Here is a 21,113-nt window from a genome sequence, read left to right on the forward strand (position 1 = left end):
CATGGCATCAGAGGGATTTGTTTGGAGCACAGTGTGGATGGTTCTATTCCCAGCGATGCTTCTGAAGGCAGTGGTTATTTCAGCGGCACAGAAGCATGGCCCAAGGTTGCAATACTGACTGGGCTAGGCAATAGCCCAACTAGCCGGCCAGGGGTGTATACTGAGAGATAGCTAAAGGGGGCCTTGAGAAGGCCACACATTTCAGCTGCACTGGATGGCGTGTGCAAGGCTGGCACACACACCCAGGAGGTTCCCAGGGACCCTGGTGCATCTCTTACTGCTGGGTGAATGGTAGGGCTTTTGAGTACAGAGATGCGTTGTCACATTCAGAGTTGAGAGTCAGCAGGCTGATCACTAGCACTAACACCCCGATATTGTGACAGGGTGGGGGTATTCTGGCGACGAGGGTTCAGATTGGCTTTCTTTTTGTCAAGTGATGGGTCACAGAGAGGGGCTCTACATATAGGCTGAGCTGTGGCTCTGGTGTTGTCGGGCATGTGCATGCAGTTTATCTGCCTCTTTCTTTCTTCCCATCACAGGGCAATCCAAGACCCAGACCTGGAGACCTGATTGAGATTTTTCGAATTGGCTATGAACATTGGGCCATCTATGTGGAAGATGACTGCGTGGTCCACCTGGCTCCCCCAAGTAAGAGTGGATGGATATGCTACTGGGATAGTGGTTAGAAATTAGCAGTGTAAATGGAAGGATGACCAACCACTGCTATCCTCAGCCACCATCCTTTAGCAAGAAAACATTCCTGGACTTTTATTTGTTTATTAGCAAGTACCAAGTGTCCAGTGTTTTAAGAATGACAGGAGTTTAGAGTGTTCCTAAAATCCTTTTCAACCTCTGGGTCTGATGCCGATCATTTAGCATCTTTCATCACCTGAAAACACAAAGGACCATTGCTCACATCACCTGGTTCATGTTGTTCCCAAGTTATGCTTTCCAATTCCTTACCATCTTTGTCACTTTCCTGCCCAAAGTGAAAGCCGTTGTCTTCCAGATATTCCAGTGTGCTCTAGGCCACCTTATCCTAAGTCACTAGTTCTCAACCTTCCTAATGCTGTGACCCTTTCATACAGTTCCTCATGTTGTAGTGACCCCCCAACCATAAAATTATTTTTGTTGCTACTTCATAATTTTGCTACTGTTGTGATGGTCTTAGGTAACCCCTGTAAAATGGTCATTTGAACCCCCAAAGGGGTCATGACCCACAGTTTAAGAAACACTGTCCTAAGTGTTCTCCTGGTCTTTATTTCATTTCCTATGGTTTCAGCTGGACTTGGGGCTTATTAAAGAGAAGTGGAGATTTGCTGAGGGATCAGATGGTGAAAGTAGAGGGAGCTTATAGAGGGATGTGAAACAATTTACAATTGAATGTGGTCTAGCATCACTGTTCCTAATGGCCATCTCAGGAGGCTGGACCCGAGGGTAGGGTGGGGAGGTGGGGGAGGGGGAAGTGATCTGGTGCCTTTTGAAGTTTGTGTCCTGGGCAGTTCTTGGCTGGCTCAAGAATGGAATCACAGAAAGGCACAGCCAAGGTCTTTGATTTGCTGCTTTGATTCTTGCGTGTTTTCTCTTGGGCTCCATCTTCCAACACATGCTTATAGTATATAGCTTGATTTAATTCCACATTTTTTCTTTTTTATAGCCTTGTGTCTATAGGCTGCTGCTGCTCTGCTTCCATTAACATCCAGAAAATTAAAGTTAACAGCACTATTTAGTCTATCCCTGGGGGTGGGGTTCTTTATTCTTCCTTTTTGTTTAATAAGCATTTCTTTTAATGTGTGATTAAATTAACTTTTTGTCCTGTACAATTGTGTGGTATACCATAATGTGATATATGTTATAGTATGCAAAGAACTGCTTTGTCTTACTGGAGACATGTGCAGAGACATTGACAGTATTGATTTGCACAGGTACCTGTATAGTAGCCGTTACTGACAATAACTGTGAAATTACAGAGTCAGCTTTTTCAGAACTCAAAGCAACTGTCCATCAAACCCTGAGTATGTATCAATGGTATGGTATACAAACTCAAGTTTTCTAAAGTCCGCAAAATGAAACACATCTATATGCCAGATTTCACTTCTTTCGATACTCCTATGATTACTTCTGGCTGGTAATGGAGTTTGGTTATATACAAAGAGCAAGTAGGACACTGTCTTATAATTTCCTTGACTTGTTGCTAGGTGATGGAAACACTTTTTAAGCTTTTACTATAAACACGATACTTTTTATGAAATTTTGAGGCTTCTAACACATTTCCTATAAATACTTGGTCAATTTCTTAATTTCCTTGTGCTAATGGATCTGACAAGCCTGAGTGAGATGAAATATGGATGATATATCATGGTTAGTTTCTGACTGCCTGTTGCAATTGCATAAATAACAAAGTTAATTTTGAATTATCAGGAAATTCAGCAGTTTCTATACGCAAAAGAACTCTACATATTGAGAGTAATTATATTAAGAGATCAAGGAAAATCTAGTAATACCATAAAGATTGTACACATCTCTGATTTTGGAATTGAAGTGTATGGGTTTATTTTTATTAATTTTTAGCGATAAACATTTTTGTATATTTTATATATTTCATAAATATTTGCATAAAATATAAATATAAATAATACAATCAACATAATATAACATGTAACATATAAAATACAAAAATATAGTATATATAATATATGTAATATATAAAATATAGGACATAATACGTAATACAATGTATATTATGTATTAAATATAATATAAATATTATATTGCTATGCATTAATATATACCACACATTAATACATAATAATATTATAATATTAATACTATATATTATGTTATATATTTTATATAATATATGTACTATATACCACTATATATTATATAATATATAACATATTAAAATATAATAGAGAATTGTATATATTATATATACACATATTTACATTATACATACACATATATACACATATGATATACATATATGTATATAATATATGATATTATATATCTATATATGTGATTATATAATATGTAATATATAATATGTAATATAATAGATTATATAACTTATGATGTAACATATAACATATAAGATATAACATATAGCATATAACATATATAATATATATGTATAAGTAATATATTTTATATAGTGTAATATATTTAATACAGTTAATACATTTAATATATTTTATATTTTCATTGCTTTTTTTAAATTAAAATATTATTAGGTATTTTCCTCATTTACATTTCCAGTGCTATCCTAAAAGTCCCCCATATCCTCCCCCACCACTCTCCTACCCACCCACTCCCACTTCTTGGCCCTGGCGTTCCCCTTTACGGAGGCATATAAAGTTTGCATGACCAATGGTCCTTTCTTTCCACCGATGGCCGACTAGGCCATCTTTTGATACATATGCAGCTAGAGACACGAGCTCCGGGGGTACTGGTTATTTCATATTGTTGTTCCACCTATAGGGCTGCAGATCCCTTTAGCTCCTTGGGTACTTTCTCTAGCTCCTCCATTGGAGGCCCTGTGATCCATCCAATAGCTGACTGTGAGCATCCACTTCTGTGTTTGCTAGGCCCCGGCATAGTCTCACAAGAGACAACTATATCAGGGTCCTTTCAGCAAAATCTTGCTAGTTGTATGCATTGGTGTCAGCATTTGGAGGCTGATTATGGGATGGATCCCTGGATATGGCAGTCTCTAGATGGTCCATCCTTTTGTCTCAGCTCCAAACTTTGTCTCTGTAACTCCTTCCATGGTTGTTTTGTTCCCAATTCTAACACGGAGCAAAGTGTCCACACTTTGGTCTTCGTTCTTCTTCAGTTTCATGTGTTTCACAAATTGTATCTTATATCTTGGGTATTCTAAGTTTCTGGGCTAATATCCACTTATCAGTGAGTACATATCATTTGAGTTCTTTTGTGATTTGGTTACCTCACTCAGGATGATGCCCTCCAGGTCCATCCATTTGCCTAGGAATTTCATAAATTCATTCTTTTTAATAGCTGAGTAGTACTCCATTGTGTAAATGTACCACATTATTGGTATCCGTTCCTCTGTTGAGGGGCATCTGGGTTCTTCATTACCTTTTAATAATACAAATTAAAAAAATAACTTTGCTTATTTTGTCTGACTTATAGCATGCCATTCACTATTATTTGCATCAGTAGAGAATGTAGATGCTTCAGGAACTGGCATTCCTTTTACAATAAATACATGGGAGAATCCAATCAGTTCTTTTTATAAACTGAAGACACTTGTTTTTAGGATATTTGCCTCTAATTCCTCCCAAATAGTTGCTACACACTTTTTTTGCTAACCTTCATTGATGACCTATAATGACATAATTTTAGCATTAATAAAAAGTACTATGATTTCTGCTGGGTCTGTTCCCAACAATTGATGTAGTCTTATTTTTCCTTTATGATTAAATCAGAATGTTTTCTAAGTAATTCTTTATCATTTTTTTTTTTACTTTGTGTGCTATGAAAATCCATTCCATAAAACCGTCTCCCCTTTCATTATGAGCCCTGTAGGAGAATGAGTTGATGGCAAAATAACCAAACTACCATCAAGTTTAGGATCTACGTGATCTACAAAGTCATCTTGCAGTCTCTCTCTGTTCTCCCAGAGTTAACTCTCTGCTTCATTTGTTAACCATTTTGGAGTGTTTAAGTCTGAATCTCCTTGTAATGTTTGACACAAATTACTTAACTCTTGATTAGTTAACCTAATGGTAGGGCATAGCCAATTAATATCTTCCATTAATTTTTGAGAATCAGAGTTCACAACTGATCTCTTCTGATCTGTACCTTGTGTAGCTGATTTTTTTTTTTTTTGTCGATTTATTTTATAACCCCATAGCTAATAGAACCTCCTCTCCATGGGTTTTCAGGAGCAATCTGTAAGCACCAGCATGACAGAATTCTCTGAGTTTCCTTAAATATTTTCCTCTAAAGTATATGTGTCAGAATCAACCAACAAAATATCATCCATGTGACAGTAGATATGGATTGAAGAAATTGTTTTCAAATTATTTTTACTGGTTGCTGCACAAAATATTGACATAGAATTGGGTTATTTTAAATTCCACGTGGAAGAACTTCCCATTGATATCTTTTAACAGGCTGAGTATTATTATAAGTAGGTACTGTGAAAGCCAATCTTTACCTGTCCTGCTCACAAGGGGATAGTAAAAAGGCAGTCTTTCCAATCCATTACTCTCATAGGCTATCCCTTAGGTAATAAAGGAGGGAGAGGAACTCCAGGCTGGAATGGACTTGTAACTGGACTTTTGGCTACTTTAAGGGTTCCTTTGTTACACCCTTCTCCATCCCTATTCCACCCTTCCAACCCCCAATACTAGACAGGAGAGAAAGAAGGCTAGAGGAAAAAGGGGGTGTTGATATTGTTAGACTACTTCCTGCTGATTAGGGTATCGAGTTCCTTGGGGGCAAGTCTGATCTTTGCCATTCGATTTCTTCTCATCTCTTGGTGCAAGACCACTTGACAAACTGTGGGTCAGTGGACCATGAGAAGTAGTTTGGTCCTCAGTTGAGCTAAAGGCTTTGAAGTCCCAGAGACCCTGCAGGGATGATAGGAGCTTTACCTGTTCCCGGGGACCAGAGCCCCCATCACTAGCCGCAGCCCCTCATAGATTTGTGGCCATCAGCCATGTAAGGGCAATGCCCCAAGCCCCTCTACATGTAGTTGAGGCATCCCTAACATCTCAGACCAAAACAATAGGAAAGAGAAGTGACCTGTGGTCATGTAGGCTCAAGACAGAGATCTCCAATAAGGCCTGGAGGGTATAGCCAATAAGAGTCCCTTCACAGACATTCCTTCCTGCAAGAGGTATTTAATCTCAGGCCTAACCTGAGAGGTGGGGTATCTACTTTCCATCATGGCAATACATGGTTTGGAACCATGGACAGTCTCTTTTCATCGGAATCCACCATGGAGAAGGCCTTTGCCTATAGAGCCACAGTCTAGTCTCCTGCAAAGGCCTCTCTGCACTCCCAGCCACAATCGCCACCAAGTCTGCTGCCATCAAGCCAAAGATTCTCCCTGTGGGACTAGCTGGAGTTCCCACTTCTGTCCCCAGCCCCTGGCTAGATCCAGCCTGCAGGCCTCCACTCTATTTAGTTCTTCCGAGGCTCCCAGCAGTGCCTGGATGTCCGAGAGCCTGAGAGCCAGACAGCCCTGGTCTCGTCGCAGGCCGGTGGACCCCCCCAAACCATCTCTGGTTGTCTTGCATCTCAGACTATGCTTTCCCACCCTGAGGTGCCTTGGCACTTCCCTACGGCCCAGCACCTGCCTGGCACAGCATGGGACAAGTGCAGTCAAACTTCCTGCATTCTGTTTCCCCAAGCGGCCATGCCCTGTGGCAGAGTGGACTGCCTGGCACAGCATGGGACAAGTGCAGTCAAACTTCCTGCATTCTGTTTCCCCAAGCGGCCATGCCCTGTGGCAGAGTGGACTCAGTACCAACAACCCTACAAAACTGCAACAAACCACAACAACCACAATAACAGCAGTGGCCACTGCCGCCGCCGCTCTTGGGTTTGTAGCTTTTATATACCTTTTCAAGAGTCCTCAGAACTGCCAACATCATACACGTGGAGAAACTCTCTGTATCTGGACTGCTGGGGTACCCATGAGTGTTAGCAAGTGGATTAAGCCGCCACTGCCTGCTGACCTGCGAATTGAACTGCTGTTTTCCAGCTGTTTTCCAGACAACACAGATGAGAGTTGCTCTAAAGAACCTTTCTAAACAGTTCTACTTACCCCCTGTCCTTTCTTTACACTACCTCTCATGGGTGGTCGGTTACAAGAAAGGTAAAGTTTAAGAATCATCACTAAAAATAAAATTTGAAGTTACATCTCTATGTTGTTTTTAAAACAAAATCCCAAATGTTCTATTTTACCTAATGAAGACTCAGGAGCTATACACTGCGGTGAAAGCCTGCTAGCTCAGAGAGGTCACCCAGATGACCTTCCCTCTCAACCAATATTTCAGAAGGAAAAACTAGTTCTCTTTTTCCACTCTGTCTTTTAGCCTTTCAAATGGAATGTCCTTTCTTTCTACTTCCTGTCCGTCTCTCTATCTGTCCTCCTGTCTTCCTCTCACTCTCTATGAATTTCTCCTATGCTCACTCCCTGTCATCTGGTCGCTTGTTCCATCTGCCTCTTGACCTATGGTTGTCTTTATTCAATCTTGTTTACAATAAACACAAAGCTCTTGCATTAAAGGTGTGTGCTAGGCCTGAGCCACACCACAATTAGAAACAGGTTTTTTTTTTTTCCAGCACAAAACCTCGGAATTCACTTCCCCACTTTTGTCTAAACAAAAGACAATCAATAAACTGTATACAACCTGGTATAAGAATTACATTCACAATGTCCAGCCCAGTTGTATTTGGCAACTTTGGAGAAAGTATTCTATTGTCCTGTCTTGGTGAGTCCAACAGTTCTGTACCCAACTTTCTATCATAACTTGTATTTATCAACCTAAAAAGATCTTTTTAGACCTAAAAACACTTTTCTTAAATCCTAAACAATGTAAGCTTAATTGTGAGATTATAGCTATCTAACCTTCAACCCCATCAAAAACCTGAGAAGCATAAATATTACCTGAATAAATAGGAAGTGGAGAGCAAGGTTCCAAACTATAGAAATGACAGAGACTGCTGCTCCCTGGACAGTCACGTAAGATTCCTCTGCAGTGTTGGATGTAGGCCAAAGAGATGTATGCTCTCCTTTTCTGTGAAGCAGGAATTATAAAGGACTTGCCTATATTGTCCTGGCAGAGTTCAGCAGGAGACTTTCTTTGTGTCCTGCTTGTCTACAGCTTGGAGAGCATACTGTAGCCCTTGAGCCAAGGGCAGTCCCCCACCCTGCCCTCCACCATAATGGCTAGCTTTGCCCCTCATTTGAAGCAAACTACATTTGGAGGTTCTTCAATACCCAGAAACATCTTTGAATTAGTATGGTGGTGCTGCCAGGAGCTGACATGTCTCAAAAACCTTAAATTAATAAAACATCTTTAAATGCCATATTTTCTGGATCTCTGGGGTTTTTGGAGACGATCTATCTATCTATAGAATATTTGAATAGACAAACATTGTTTGTTTCTAGATATTTACTATCTGTTCAATCTTGGGAGCATATTTCTATAATAAACTAGGCCAATGCCTAACATGACCATGTTTTTGGTTGGCCATTAGCTTGCATTTCTTATTTATCCTGAACTATTTGTAATATCTTTCAAAAAGACTAGAATGTAACATTGCATTTTTTATTGGATATTTTCTTTATTTACATTTCAAATGTTATCCCCTTTCCTAGTTCCCACCTCCGGAAACCCCTCTCCCATCTCCCCTCCCCCTGTTTCTGTGAGGGTGTTCTCCCACCCACATATCCACTTCTGCCTCCCTGCCCTCACATTCCCCTACACTGGGGCATTGAGCCTTCACAGGACCAAGGGCCTTTTCTCCCATTTATGCCCAACTAGGCCATCCTCTGCTACATATGTGGCTGGAGCCACGGGTCCCTCCATGTGTACTCTTTGGTTGGTGGTTTAGTCCCTGGGAGCTCTGGGAACTCTGGTTGGTTGATATTGATACTGTTGTTCTTCCTATGGGGTTGCAAACCCCTTCAGCTCCTTCAGTCCTTTATCTAACTCCTCCATTGGGGACCCCATGATCAGTCCAATGGTTGGCTGCAAGCATCCGCCTCTGTATTTGCCAGGCTCTGAAAAAGCCCCTCAGGAGACAGCTATATTAGACTCCTGTCAGCATACACTTCTTAGCATCCACAATAGTGTCTGCATTTGGTAACTGTATATGGGATGGATCCCTAGGTGTAGCAGTCTCTGGATGGCCATTCCTTCAGTCTGTGTTCTGCACTTTGTCTCTGTATTTGCTCCCATGAGTATTTTGTTCCCCCTTCTAAGGAGGACCGAAGTATCTACACTTTGGTCTTCCTTCTTCTTGAGCTTCTTGTGGTCTGAGAATTGTATCTTGGGTATTTGGAGCTTTTGGGCTAATATCCACTTATCAGTGAGTATATACCATGTGTGTTCTTTTGTGATTGGGTTATCTCAATCAGGATGGTATTTTCTAGTTCCATCCATTTGCCTAAGAGTTTCATGAATTCATTGTTTTTAATAGCTGAGCAGTACTCCATTGTGTAAATGTACCACATTTTCTGTATCCACTCCTCTGTTGAGGGACATCTGAGTTTTTTTTTTCTAGCTTCTGGCTATTATAAACAAGGCTTCTATGAACATAGTGGAACATGTGTCCTTGTTATGTCTTGGAGCATCTTTTTTTTTTTTTTTTTGGTATGTGCCCAGGAGTGCTATAGCTGGCTTCTTAGGTATGTCCAATTTTCTGAGGAACTGCCAGGCTGATTTCCAGAGTGGTTGTACCAGCTTGCAATTCCATCAACAGTGGAGGAGTGCTCCTCTTTCTCCACATCCTAGCCAGCATCTGCTGTCACCCGAATTTTTGATCTTATCCATTCTGACTGGTATGAGGTGGAATCTCAGGGTTGTTTTGATTTGCATTTCCCTGGTGACTAAGGATGTTAAACATTTCTTTAGGTGCTTCTTGGATATTCGAGTTTCCTCAGTTGATAATTCTTTGTAACATTGCATTTTTAAGAATTACATGGGTACAATACCTAAAAAAGAGTTGATACTTAGTATGTTGAAACAAAATAAACCTTAAATTTGTGTCAATATATAAAAATCTATACCAATGTAACCAAATATAACCTCATTTTTGCATCATTCTATACCAATGTAATCAAATACAACCCCAATTCTGCATCAGTACACAAAGATCCATACTAATTTTAGATTTTTTGGCTAGTAGTAGCTTTATAGTTTAAGAGTAGATTCAATGATCCATCTTTTATTCCTATATTCCCTTTTTTGTTTAAATACAAAGGAAACATTTTAACATTTAATACAGTAAACTGTTTACAATAATGAATCAATTTCTGTCCAGCTTAATGTCAAGCTTTGTTATATTTGGCAGCCCTGGGATTAAGTTTTTTTTTCTGTTTTTTGTTTGTTTGTTTGTTTGTTTTTTTATTTTTTTGTTTTTTTGAGACAGGGTTTCTCTGTGTAGCCCTGGCTGTCCTGGAACTCACTTTGTAGACCAGGCTGGCCTTGAACTCAGAAATCCTCCTGCCTCTGCCTCCAGAGTGCTGGGATTAAAGGAGTGTTCCACCACCGCCCGGTTGGGATTAAGTAATTTTGAGCTCAGAGTTCTGTAGTTTTCCATTGCTGCAACAAATCATGTCCCCATAAATTCATGACTACATTAGCCACATATGGCTTTAATTTTCCTATTTGTCCTCCTGGCCCTATACACCTGACCCATCTTGTGTGTTGTTTCATTTGAGACTAAAAAAAGTCCCATTCTCTAGAAGCTGAATATCTACTTCCTGAAGAGGCCAATTTGGGTGCCAACATTTTGGTGAAATTACTGTTACATCTGCTCCTCTGTCTATTAACCTTCAATTTCAATGCCATTTATTTGTATAAATGTGACTATTTATAGCAGTTTGACAAAAATACCTATTTTTGGTCTCTCCTGAATTTTTTGTTTTATCTACTGAAGCTGTCTTTCTTTAATTACATCTATAGCACTGTTGTTTTTAACAACAGACATTAAATCTTTTAATTGCTCTATAGTTGAGTTTCTCTGACAGGGAATGACTGGATTGGATTTGATATCCAGGCCTGTGGGAGCCCCCCGCCCCCAGTACATTTCCTGATGGCAAAGATTATCTTGCCTATTCATTGTTGATCTGCCAATGTTTGTGTCACGTCAGTCTCCTATGAACTCAGCAGTTTGACTGCCCTGAGCTGTTTGTAGTCAGAAGATGATCTTTAGGTGGGATTTTTCAACTTAGTGGCAAACCTGGCTGGGTAGAATACTTTCTTCTTCTTTTGTTTTTGTTTTCTTTCTTCTTTTTATTTTTATTTTTTTATAAAGAAAACATTTAATTGGGACTGGCTTACAGTTCCAAGGTTTAGTCCATTATAATGACAAGGAAGCATGGTAGCATGTAGGACGACATGGTGCTAGAGGAGCCAAGAGTTCTACATCTTGATCGAAGGCAATCAGGAGTCTGTCTTTCCAGCTGGGCAGAGCTTGAGCAGAAAGTCCTCAAAGCCCATTCTCACGGTGACATACTTCTTTCAATAAGGCCACACCTACTCCAATGGCCTAATGTGTCGTTCTTTGTGGGTCAAGCATTCAGACACATGAGTCTATAAGGGCCAAACCTATTTAAACCACCACATTGCACTCCCTGACCCCTAAAGGCTTGTTAATATAACATAATGCAAAATGCATTAGTCTAACTTCAAAAGTCCCCATAGTCTATCACAGTCTCAACAATGTTTAAAAGTCTAAAGTTCAAAGTCTCTACTGAGATTCATACAATCTCTTAACTGTAATTTCCTATAAAATCAAAAAGCAGATCACATACTTCCAATATCACAGGATATATATTACCATTCCAAAACATCATAGTAAGGAAATACTGGACCAACGCAAGACCAAAACCCAGCTAGGAAAACTCCAGAATCTATATCTTCATGTCTGATGTCCAATTCCTTTCAGCTCTGTGAACTGTGACACAAATCTTTCTCTTGGGCTGGTTCCACTCCCTGTTAGTAGCTTTCCTTGGCAGATATCCCCTGGCTCTGGGATCTCTAACATCTTAGGGTCTTCAATGCAACCTCAATTTCACAGCTTCTTGTTCCAGTGTCTGGGATCCACACATGATCTTCTGTGCTCCTTTAAATGACTTGGGTCATTTCTGCAATGCTTCTCTCTGTAGCACTCTAGGCTCTTGTTGACTCCACTGCTGCTGCTGTTGGTGGTGATCATCCCATGGTACTGGCATCTCCAGTACACTGAGGTCTTCCTCTGCAAGTAGGTTTTACTTTCACCAATAGCCTCTCATAGGCTCTTTTCATGCTGCTAAGCCTCAATTTCTTTGTATGACCACTTCCATTCTTTGCCTTCAATTGCCACTGAGGCAGTTCCTTCACCAATGGCCTTTCCTGGCCTCTCACAATGCCAAGGCTCAGCTGCTCTCTATGGGTTTTTCACAACTTCAAATCCAGTACAGCCTGGGTGATTCTTACATATGACCAAGTTGGGCTGCCAGCACAATGTCTCTCTCTGGTACACAGCTTCTTTGTTCTCTATGAATACACTTCCCAGAAGATTTGATCTCAGTGATGCCAGTCTCTTCTCTTTTTTTTTTTAAATTTTTTTATTAGGTATTTTCCTCATTTACATTTCCAATGTTATCCCAAAAGTCCCCCATACCCACCCCCCCCACTCCCCTACCCACCCACTCCCCTTTTTTGGCCCTGGTGTTCCCCTGTAATGGGGCATATAAAGTTTGCAAGTCCAATGGGCCTCTCTTTCCAGTGATGGCCGACTAGGCCATCTTTTGATACATATGCAGCTAGAGTCAAGAGCTCCGGGGTACTGGTTAATTCATATTGTTGTTCCACCTATAGGGTTGCAGTTCCCTTTAGCTCCTTGGGTACTTTCTCTAGCTCCTCCTTTTGGGGTCCTGTGATCCATCCAATAGCTGAGTGTGAGCATCCACTTCTGTGTTTGCTAGGTCCCGGCATAGTCTCACAAGAGACAGCTATATCTGGGTCCTTTCAGCAAAATCTTGCTAGTGTATGCAATGGTGTCAGTGTTTGGAAGCTGATTATGGGATGGATCCATGGATATGGCAATCACTAGATGGTCCATCCTTTTGTTACAGCTCCAAATTTCATCTCTGTAACTCCTTCCATGGGTGTTTTGTTCCCATTTCTAAGAAGGGGCAAAGTGTCCACACTTTGGTCTTCATTCTTCTTGAGTTTCATGCGTTTAGCAAATTGTATCTTATATCTTGTGTATCCTAAGTTTCTGGGCTAATATCCACTTATCAGTGAGTACATATTGTGTGAGTTCCTTTGTGATTGGGTTACCTCACTCAGGATGATGCCCTCCAGGTCCATCCATTTGCCTAGGAATTTCATAAATTCATTCTTTTTAATAGCCAGTCTCTTCTTAATCACCACTAATTTCTTAGCTCCAGCTAACCAGCATCATCAATTATCCTGTAATCTCTTCTATTCTGGACTCTAAAGCCAGAGTCACATGGCCAGAGCTGCCGAGTTCTGCTGCTTGCTGAGGCTGGGATCTGGTCCTTTTCTATTACATTTTGACTAGCGTTCTGTCTTCAATGATTTAATTCACTGTTTAAGCTTGGTTATCCTGGAACTTTCTCTGAAGACTGACTGACTTTGAACTCAGAGATATGCATGCCTCTGTCTCGTGAGTCCTGGGATTAAAGGCTTGCACCACTCTGTTTTTCTTTAATTCCTTTTCATTACAGATCTTTATAAGCATGGCCACTATGCCTCAAGTCCTGATTCAAAGTGTGTGTCATTCCAACTCAAGGTCTATATCAAAAGCCTGTGTCTCAGCCTTGAAATCTGAATCAAAGGCAGTCTTGTGTTTGGACAACTGGCCCAGGCTGGGTTGGTTTTGATGACATATATCAATACCTTCCCTAGGAGCATCTACTGTTTCACCCCTTCTTTCATCATGGGCTGTGTGTGGGATTGCAGGAACATTGATCTAAGTGTCCCATTGCTGTAAAAGATACCTTCCCCATAAATTTATGGGAATGTCATCCACATAAGGTCTTAACTTTTCTATTTGACCTTCTGGTCCCTCACATTTAACCCACCACACACTTTGTTTTGTCTGAGATAACTTTCCAGGTCCTAGAAACTGGGTATAAACCTTTGAAGTGGCTATTCTGAATTACAAGATTTAAAAAAAATGATAGTTACCTTAACTCCTGTATGGACCAAGCCTTCTATTTTATTTATTTATTTATTTATTTATTTATTAATTATATGTAAGTACACTGTAGCTGTCTTCAGACACTCCAGAAGAGGGTGTCAGATCTTGTTACAGATGGTTGTGAGCCACCATGTGGTTGCTGGGATTTGAACTCTGGACCTTCGGAAGAGCAGTCGGGTGCTCTTACCAACTGAGCCATCTCACCAGCCCAAGCCTTCTATTTAAATACCATTTGCTTGCAATTTTAATTTTGGCCTCTGGTCACTAACTACTGCTTGCCAGAACATGTTTTCCAGCACTCTTAAACTCTCCTGTTCTTGCTACTGGAGCTGTCTTGCCTTTGATGTAGGGGAACAGTAGCAGATGAGCAATCCTATCACCTGTATTAAATTGCATCTCTCTTTTTATATAGGCCACCATTTTAATTTCTCATTTGAAATCCTCATCTATAATTCTTGGAAATACAACAAATTCTTGGAAAGTCAATCCACTCCTTTCCAAGATCACTTCTACTGTCCCTGAGGGGAAAAGGGCATGAACTCCAGTAGTTATTTTATAACTTTGAGTTTTTGGGAATAATGTTTACCTATGGTCAAGTCAACAGCAGCATTAAATCTCCATTGCTGAGTGAACATTAAGTCTGCATGTTAGTCCTTGGCCCACAAGAGGCAAACAGCTCATTCTTTTTGCTGTGGGGTCTCATGCCTTTAGTTATCTAATAACTTTTTTACATTCAGTATTAATATTTTTATACTATGAGACTAATCTTTGTTAAAAAAATCAGTGGTAGCTTTTCCAGAGCCTTGCATAATCTTTGTAAATGAGGTGGACCTTTTCCCAGCCTCCTCAACTTTGTCCCAACCTGATAAAGGACATTGTTTTATAATAGCATCATCAAATTGAATCTGTTCTTGTATATCACAGTGCCACCCTTCACCTAGAAACTGGTCTTTGACTATATTCATTCCTTGCTCTAGTTCACTGTCCAACATTCACAGCATCTCCCCTCTACCATGTTAACCATTGCAGCTGTGGCCTGGCCACTGGTACGGCTGTCAACAATCTCTTCCAATCGTGGGGAATAATTCTGTTTTGAATATCCCAGTTATCTAGAGTTTGTTTCATATATAGTGAGTGCATCCCATATAAAATCGTATAAAAGGCCTCTTTAAAATGTCCTAGATCTGTCATTTCTATAGGATGACATCCTATCTCATCATAACCTGTTCCATAAGATGTTCCACACTGTTAGCAGGAATATTCTGTATGACCCCTGGGAAAGCTGATAGTGATTTAGTAACCCAGGGCCACCCCTTCTCCCACCCTGGCAGTATGGTTGGTTTGATATTAACTCTTTGTTTTGAAACATCCTCCCACTGTTTCAGATTTTTGTCCCACCTGACTGCCCTTGGTAACAGTTTCTTTCCCTCTATCCTCCAGTGGGGAACTCCTGTTCTCTTACTCAGTTTTGTTCTCCCTTTTCAGACCCTCCCTGCTTCTCCAGTGCTTCCACTTCCACCTGAATTTCTCCAGTTGCACAGCCAACTCTGTAACCTTTTCATAAATGAGAGAGCAGAGTGAACTCTTGTTTTCCCATTTCAGCAGGTTTTTTATTTTTTTGCTTCTCAGGTCTCCACATTTCTACCTGCAATTTTTCCAATTGCACAGCCATTCTCCAAACCATTTTTGAAACAATATAGGGAGAAGAAAAAAGAAAAATCAGAAAATCCCAACTGGGAGGAAACCAGGGAATATTTTAGCAGCATCAGCTACAGTAACATTTTTTGCTGGCCTTTTGAAAAGAAATATCCATTCCTCCATCCCCTGCCATTTCTTCTATGGCATTTTAAAATCAAATTTTCCATTCTGCCTAACCCCATGTCTGGGAACCACTTATAGCTCTCATTTGCTAGTTTGTAGGTTCTTCTTTCTTCCACCCTTCTCCACCATTTTTCTATCTTTTCATCCCCCTAACATCAGATAAGAGAGAAAAGAGGATAGAGAGGAGAGGAAAGGAAAGAGATTCTTGAATAAAGTCAGGGATCAGAAAGGGGTGACATTGACTTTCTGCTGATTAGGGGCACCAAGTTCCTTGGTGGTAAGTTTGATCTTCACTGTCAGGATATTCAGTTTCTTCTTGTTTGTTCTTCTTTGTACACAACTACTTAAACCAACCATCAACAACCAACCAACAACCTACCCTGCCTCTTGGGTGTAGCATGTAGTTTTTGCTACCCAACTTTAAGCTCCTGGCAGACCACGATAATAGTCCTGCTCAGGTTCCCTCAGATCCAAGGATGAAAGACACACACACACACACACACACACACACACACACACACACACCTATCTTATCATTGATAAGCTAGCCTGCTTATGTGCTATCATCTTACCATCATCTGCTAGCCTGTCTGCAGGAAGACTGGAAGCCCTGCCTCTTCTTTCCAGCTCATTGGCCACTAGCATCTTTATTGATTGATCAAGAACCAGTTGGGGATATTTCCTTCAGTGTTCACACAGAGACTCTTGATCAAAACATCAGAACCACCCCCTACACTCAGGGGCCCAGCATTTATGTACCCTCTAAAAAGTTCCCAGAATTCCAAACATCACATAATCACAGAACTATGTGCAGCTGGCAAAAATCACAGCCCTGCTAGAGAACAAGGCAAATCATAGTCAGCTGCTGTGGACAATCTAAAGAAGTCCCCTATCTCACACCTGGGGTAACCTAAAGTAGCTCCATATATCACACCTGGGGTTAAAATGAAAACATAATATTTCTGTTTTTTTTTTAAAGAAACCAAAACTCCAAAGTTGACTCTACAAACCCCACGTGTGTAACTAAAGAGATGGTTATCATCTTGTCTCTAAATTTCAAGTATGTCATCTCTGTGCCCATCAATGATGACAGTGGCTCGATAATCACACTCTTTGTGTGACCACTGCAGGGATGGAGTAGGGTTGCTAGTGCAGGTAATTAGATTTTGTGAAACCAGTAGAGTTTCTTGGAATGCATAGGAATAGAATAAGAGACTTTTTTTCCCCTCTTGAGCAGCTTAGAAACATATGTACTGTGTGCAACCATCTAGTTGGCTCCTGATGAAAAAGAAATAATAAAACGTTCTGTCCTTTAATTGATATAATGGTAGATATTTGTGGGATACAGTGCAACAGCTTTGCAATATGTAATGACCACATACAAATTATTAGCATATCCATGTCCTTTAATTTTTTTCTTTGCAAGACATGCAAAGTCTTGGTGTGTATGCATGTTTTCATGCACTCACAGGTGTGGAGGCTTGAAGTTGACATCATGTCTCTTTCTTGGTCATGCTCTCTCTGAACCTTACAGCTCACCAATTCTTTCTAATTTAGCTGGCTGAAATCTAGTCCTGGAGCTCTCCATGTCTCTTTCCCAAGTATTGGAATTATGGGTGGCTACCTTTTTTTGCCTGACTTTTGTTGTTGTTGTTTTTCAACAGGTTTTCTCTGTGTAGCTCAGGCTGTCCTGGGACTCTAGAACTCACTCTATAGATTAAGCTGGTCTTGAACGCAGAGATCCACCTGCCTCTGCTTCCTGAGCACTGGGAACTTTTATCTTAATGCTTGTTGGGCAAATGCTTTATCCACTGAGCTTCCCCCAGCCCTATCATTTCTTTTTGATGAGAATATTGGAAATCATTTTTAGTAACCACCCATGTGGCCTCAGACAGGTTTCCACCATCTTGGAGCTTCTATGTCTTCTAAACAGTGAGTGTGAGACAATATGGCAGCTTTCAAATGTTTCTTTTTCCTGAAGCTGCAGGAGCTGCAGGAGCTGCTCGTTGGTGGTAAGCCTTAATGAACCCTCCCCATGCCGCATATGTGACGAGTCACAAACAGCAAGAGTCTCTGAGTGGATGGTGGTAGAAGTGAGCTCCACCACTCCCTGGCAGTGGCTGAGAGAGAAGATTGCTATGAAACCATTTTTATGTACAAGACAGATCCTTACTAGGGGATGACCCACAGATATTAGAGATTAGTGATATCTGCTTAGGAAACAAGACTCAGCTTCTAAGACAGGATCAGGTCAATGTGGTCTAGTCCAGGGCCAGTGATAAAGTATTTCTACAGTTACTAACAAGAGATTCTTCTGGAGGTGAATGGGCACGTAACTCAGGGCAAAGATATCTTGGCACGGGGTGGAGTGGGGGTGGAGTTGCCATAGTTGCTAATGTGCTTCCCACACAAACATGAGGTTCTGAGTTCAGATCCCCAGCACTCATGTAAGAAAGTCTGTGTATGCCGGAGACAGGTGATCCCCAGAGCCCACTGGCCAGCCTGTCTAGCCAATAACCAGGTGACCTGTTGATTCAGTGAGATACCAGGTCTTAAAAAATACAATGGAGAACATGATTAAGGAATATTATTTTGGCACTGACTTCCGGCCTCCACGCATGCATGTGCACCCACAAGTAAAGTATCTCTCTGGAAAGTTGGTCCTCCATGGTACATTTAATACAACACCCTCTCCTCTAACATACTCTAGATTGATGTGTGATCCAGAATCTCAAAGAAAGTGGCTTTGCCAAGGTCTTAGGCAGAGCCAGCGTATCCTGTCCCTTCCTTTACTCCTTGTGCATTTCCAACTTTTGTTCTTGTTCTCAGGTGAGTTTGAGGCAGGGAGCATCACCTCTATCTTCAGCAACCGAGCTGTGGTGAAGTACAGCCGGCTGGAGGATGTGCTGCACGGTTGCTCCTGGAAGATCAACAACAAGCTGGATGGCACATACCTGCCGCTGCCGGTGGACAAGATCATGCAGCGCACAAAAAACATGATAAACAAGATAGTTCAGTACAGCCTAATTGAGGGGAACTGTGAGCACTTTGTCAATGACCTCAGATATGGTGTGCCCAGGAGCCAGCAGGTATGTCCCCGAGCGCCTTCAGTGGCTCCTCACTGTCTGCCAAGCTTATCAAGGATGGCCAGACAAAGCTTGGCAGATACCAGGGTCCTGATACTGTTTGTTGTGCTGTGATAACAATGTGAAGAAACATTACACCATCAGGAACACCACCCACCGGTGTCTCAGCTGAAGACCAGGGGTGGGCTCCATCATCTCCCACTGGTGTCTCAGCTTAGGGAGACCAGGGGTGGGCTCCATCATCACCCACTGGTGTCTCAGCTTAGGGAGACCAGGGGTGGGCTCCATCATCACCCACTGGTGTCTCAGCTTAGGGAGACCAGGGGTGGGCTCCATCATCTCCCACTGGTGTCTCGGCTCCCTAAGTTGCTTCCTTTTGAAGCTCCTCCTTGCTTTACAAAATGGGTATAGATCATGGTAGATACTTGGCTGTTGGAGCTGAGAAGCTGTAACCTGTGGGCCACCATGGGGGTAAAAACCGAGTTTTTCTCCCAGGCCCCAGGCTCCCAGTATAAGGACTCTGAGGCTCAAATGTATTTACAGATACTTAGGCCATAAGCTTTGGCTGTTCCCTGGTTAGATCACAACATAATATCCCATTTATTCTAATTTATCTTCTGCCATGTGACTGGTTGCCTCTGCTCAGCCCCCATGCTCCTTCAAATTCCTGGGTGAATCCTCCCATCTTGGCTCTGTCCCAGAATTCACTTTCCCTACCAATGGTCCCACCTTCTATTTCCTGCCTAAGCTTATAGGCAGGCCAATCAGCACTTTATTGGCAGGTGCTGTAGCCATACAGCATACAAGAGATTATTGTATATAGTTGGTGCTATGTATTATTATTTTAAAATTTGGATTAGTATATGAATCTGCTAAATTTGGAGACTGTAGAAAGTTTCCATAGAAGTATCTAGGTTTTCAGCTTTTTAAAAAGCCATTAACTAGGTCATTGGCATTCCTGTCCTCTGTTGGGCCAACTGGTGGCTGTGTGCTATGTGTTGAGCATAGATGTGCCATTTGCCAACTCTTGTCACATGGCCTGCCTGGCTCTGTAACCTACCTTCTGCCCCAGACAGGCTAGTAATAAGCCACTCCTTGGCTCTCAGAATTCCTTTTTGTTTAATGGCTGCAGCCTATCCCACGGAGAAATCCTTTGCTTCATATATACTACTTGGGAGGAAGACCCTATGCTGAATGGCTTCCAGGGAAGAAAAAGGCCAGAGGCGCCATGGCCTGGGGAAAGGGAGACTACTGTTGTGCTTTGGGTACCTGCCTTCAGATGCCCCTTTGCTGAGTCTCTGGATGCTTTAGAGATTTGGGAGATGTAGGATATTACAGGTGGTCTCCTTCCTTAGGAACATACTTCAGTCAGGTTGGATCCTGGAAGGGAAGAGAGAAATAGGAGGAAGGAAGAGTGCCAGCTGCAACTGGCACCCTCTATATCATGAACCACTGTGCTTTGCAGGTGGAGCACGCCCTGGTGGAGGGAGCGAAGGCTGCAGGAGCTGTCCTCTCAGCAGTAGTAGATAGCATAAGACCCAAACCCATAACTGCTTGAAGGTGCTACAATTCTGTGCGGAGGAAGAGCTACTAGCAGCTGCGGAGCAAAGACCGCCTTTCTTCTTCCTTGCCTTTCTCACTCAGTAGCCCTGTTAAAAAAGATTGTGAGTTCCTGGAAAACTGGAATGTGTTTTGTTACTTCCTCTGGCATTCGTCCACTAAAGCTGATGTGGACCCTTACACCATCAGCATGGGAGGATGTGATATCTGCTATGAATCTTGTATGTGTCCGGCACTGTTAGAGCCATTTCATGTATTTATTTAATCTTAATCCTTTACTTGTTCCTTAGGTCTATTTTGTGGAACTGGGAAACCATCGGAAACATTCTGAAAACCTCCTTAGAACATTTCCAGTAATGAAGAACTCTCCCCAGAAACTCTTCCTATTGTTCTCAGCTATCTCTGCCTTCTTGCATATATCTCAGTCCTGCCTTTTCAGACCCACTGTGTCGCTAGGGGGAGGAGGGGTGAGAGGACATCAAGGAAAGCTGCGGCTTCAGGGCCAGCTGGACTTTAACCTGGCTGGAGAGGTGGCTCAGTGGTTACGTGCACTTGCTACTCTTTAGAGGACCTAAGTTTGGTTCCCAGGATCCACGTTGGTAACTCTAACGTTATCCTCTGGCCTTGTGGGCATAGCACTCATGTACACACACCCACATACAGACACACGTACATATACATGCTTAAAGATGAAAAAGATTTGCCAGGTGGTGGTGGCAGCAG

At 41.7% G+C, this 21,113-nt stretch overlaps 1 protein-coding gene across 2 annotated transcripts in view; it reads left to right on the top strand.

Annotated features, from left to right (window-relative positions):
- Positions 1–21,113, top strand: part of Plaat5 (phospholipase A and acyltransferase 5) — a 28,504-nt gene that overhangs the window by 6,197 nt on the left and 1,194 nt on the right. Inside the window, exons 4-6 of one of the 2 annotated variants that reach the window (NM_001368696.1) lie at positions 540–648; positions 18,574–18,833; positions 20,681–21,113. The exon at positions 20,681–21,113 is cut by the window's right edge and continues 1,194 nt beyond it. In NM_001368696.1, the coding sequence (NP_001355625.1) occupies positions 540–648; positions 18,574–18,833; positions 20,681–20,956 (645 nt within the window). In that variant the 3' untranslated portion in view covers positions 20,957–21,113. Of the gene's footprint in view, positions 1–539; positions 649–18,573; positions 18,834–20,295; positions 20,517–20,680 lie in introns of those variants that run through there. The other variant, NM_025731.3, reaches the window with a different exon arrangement.

This window comes from Mus musculus, chromosome 19 (assembly GCF_000001635.26).
Source record: "Mus musculus strain C57BL/6J chromosome 19, GRCm38.p6 C57BL/6J".
NCBI lineage: Eukaryota > Metazoa > Chordata > Mammalia > Rodentia > Muridae > Mus > Mus musculus.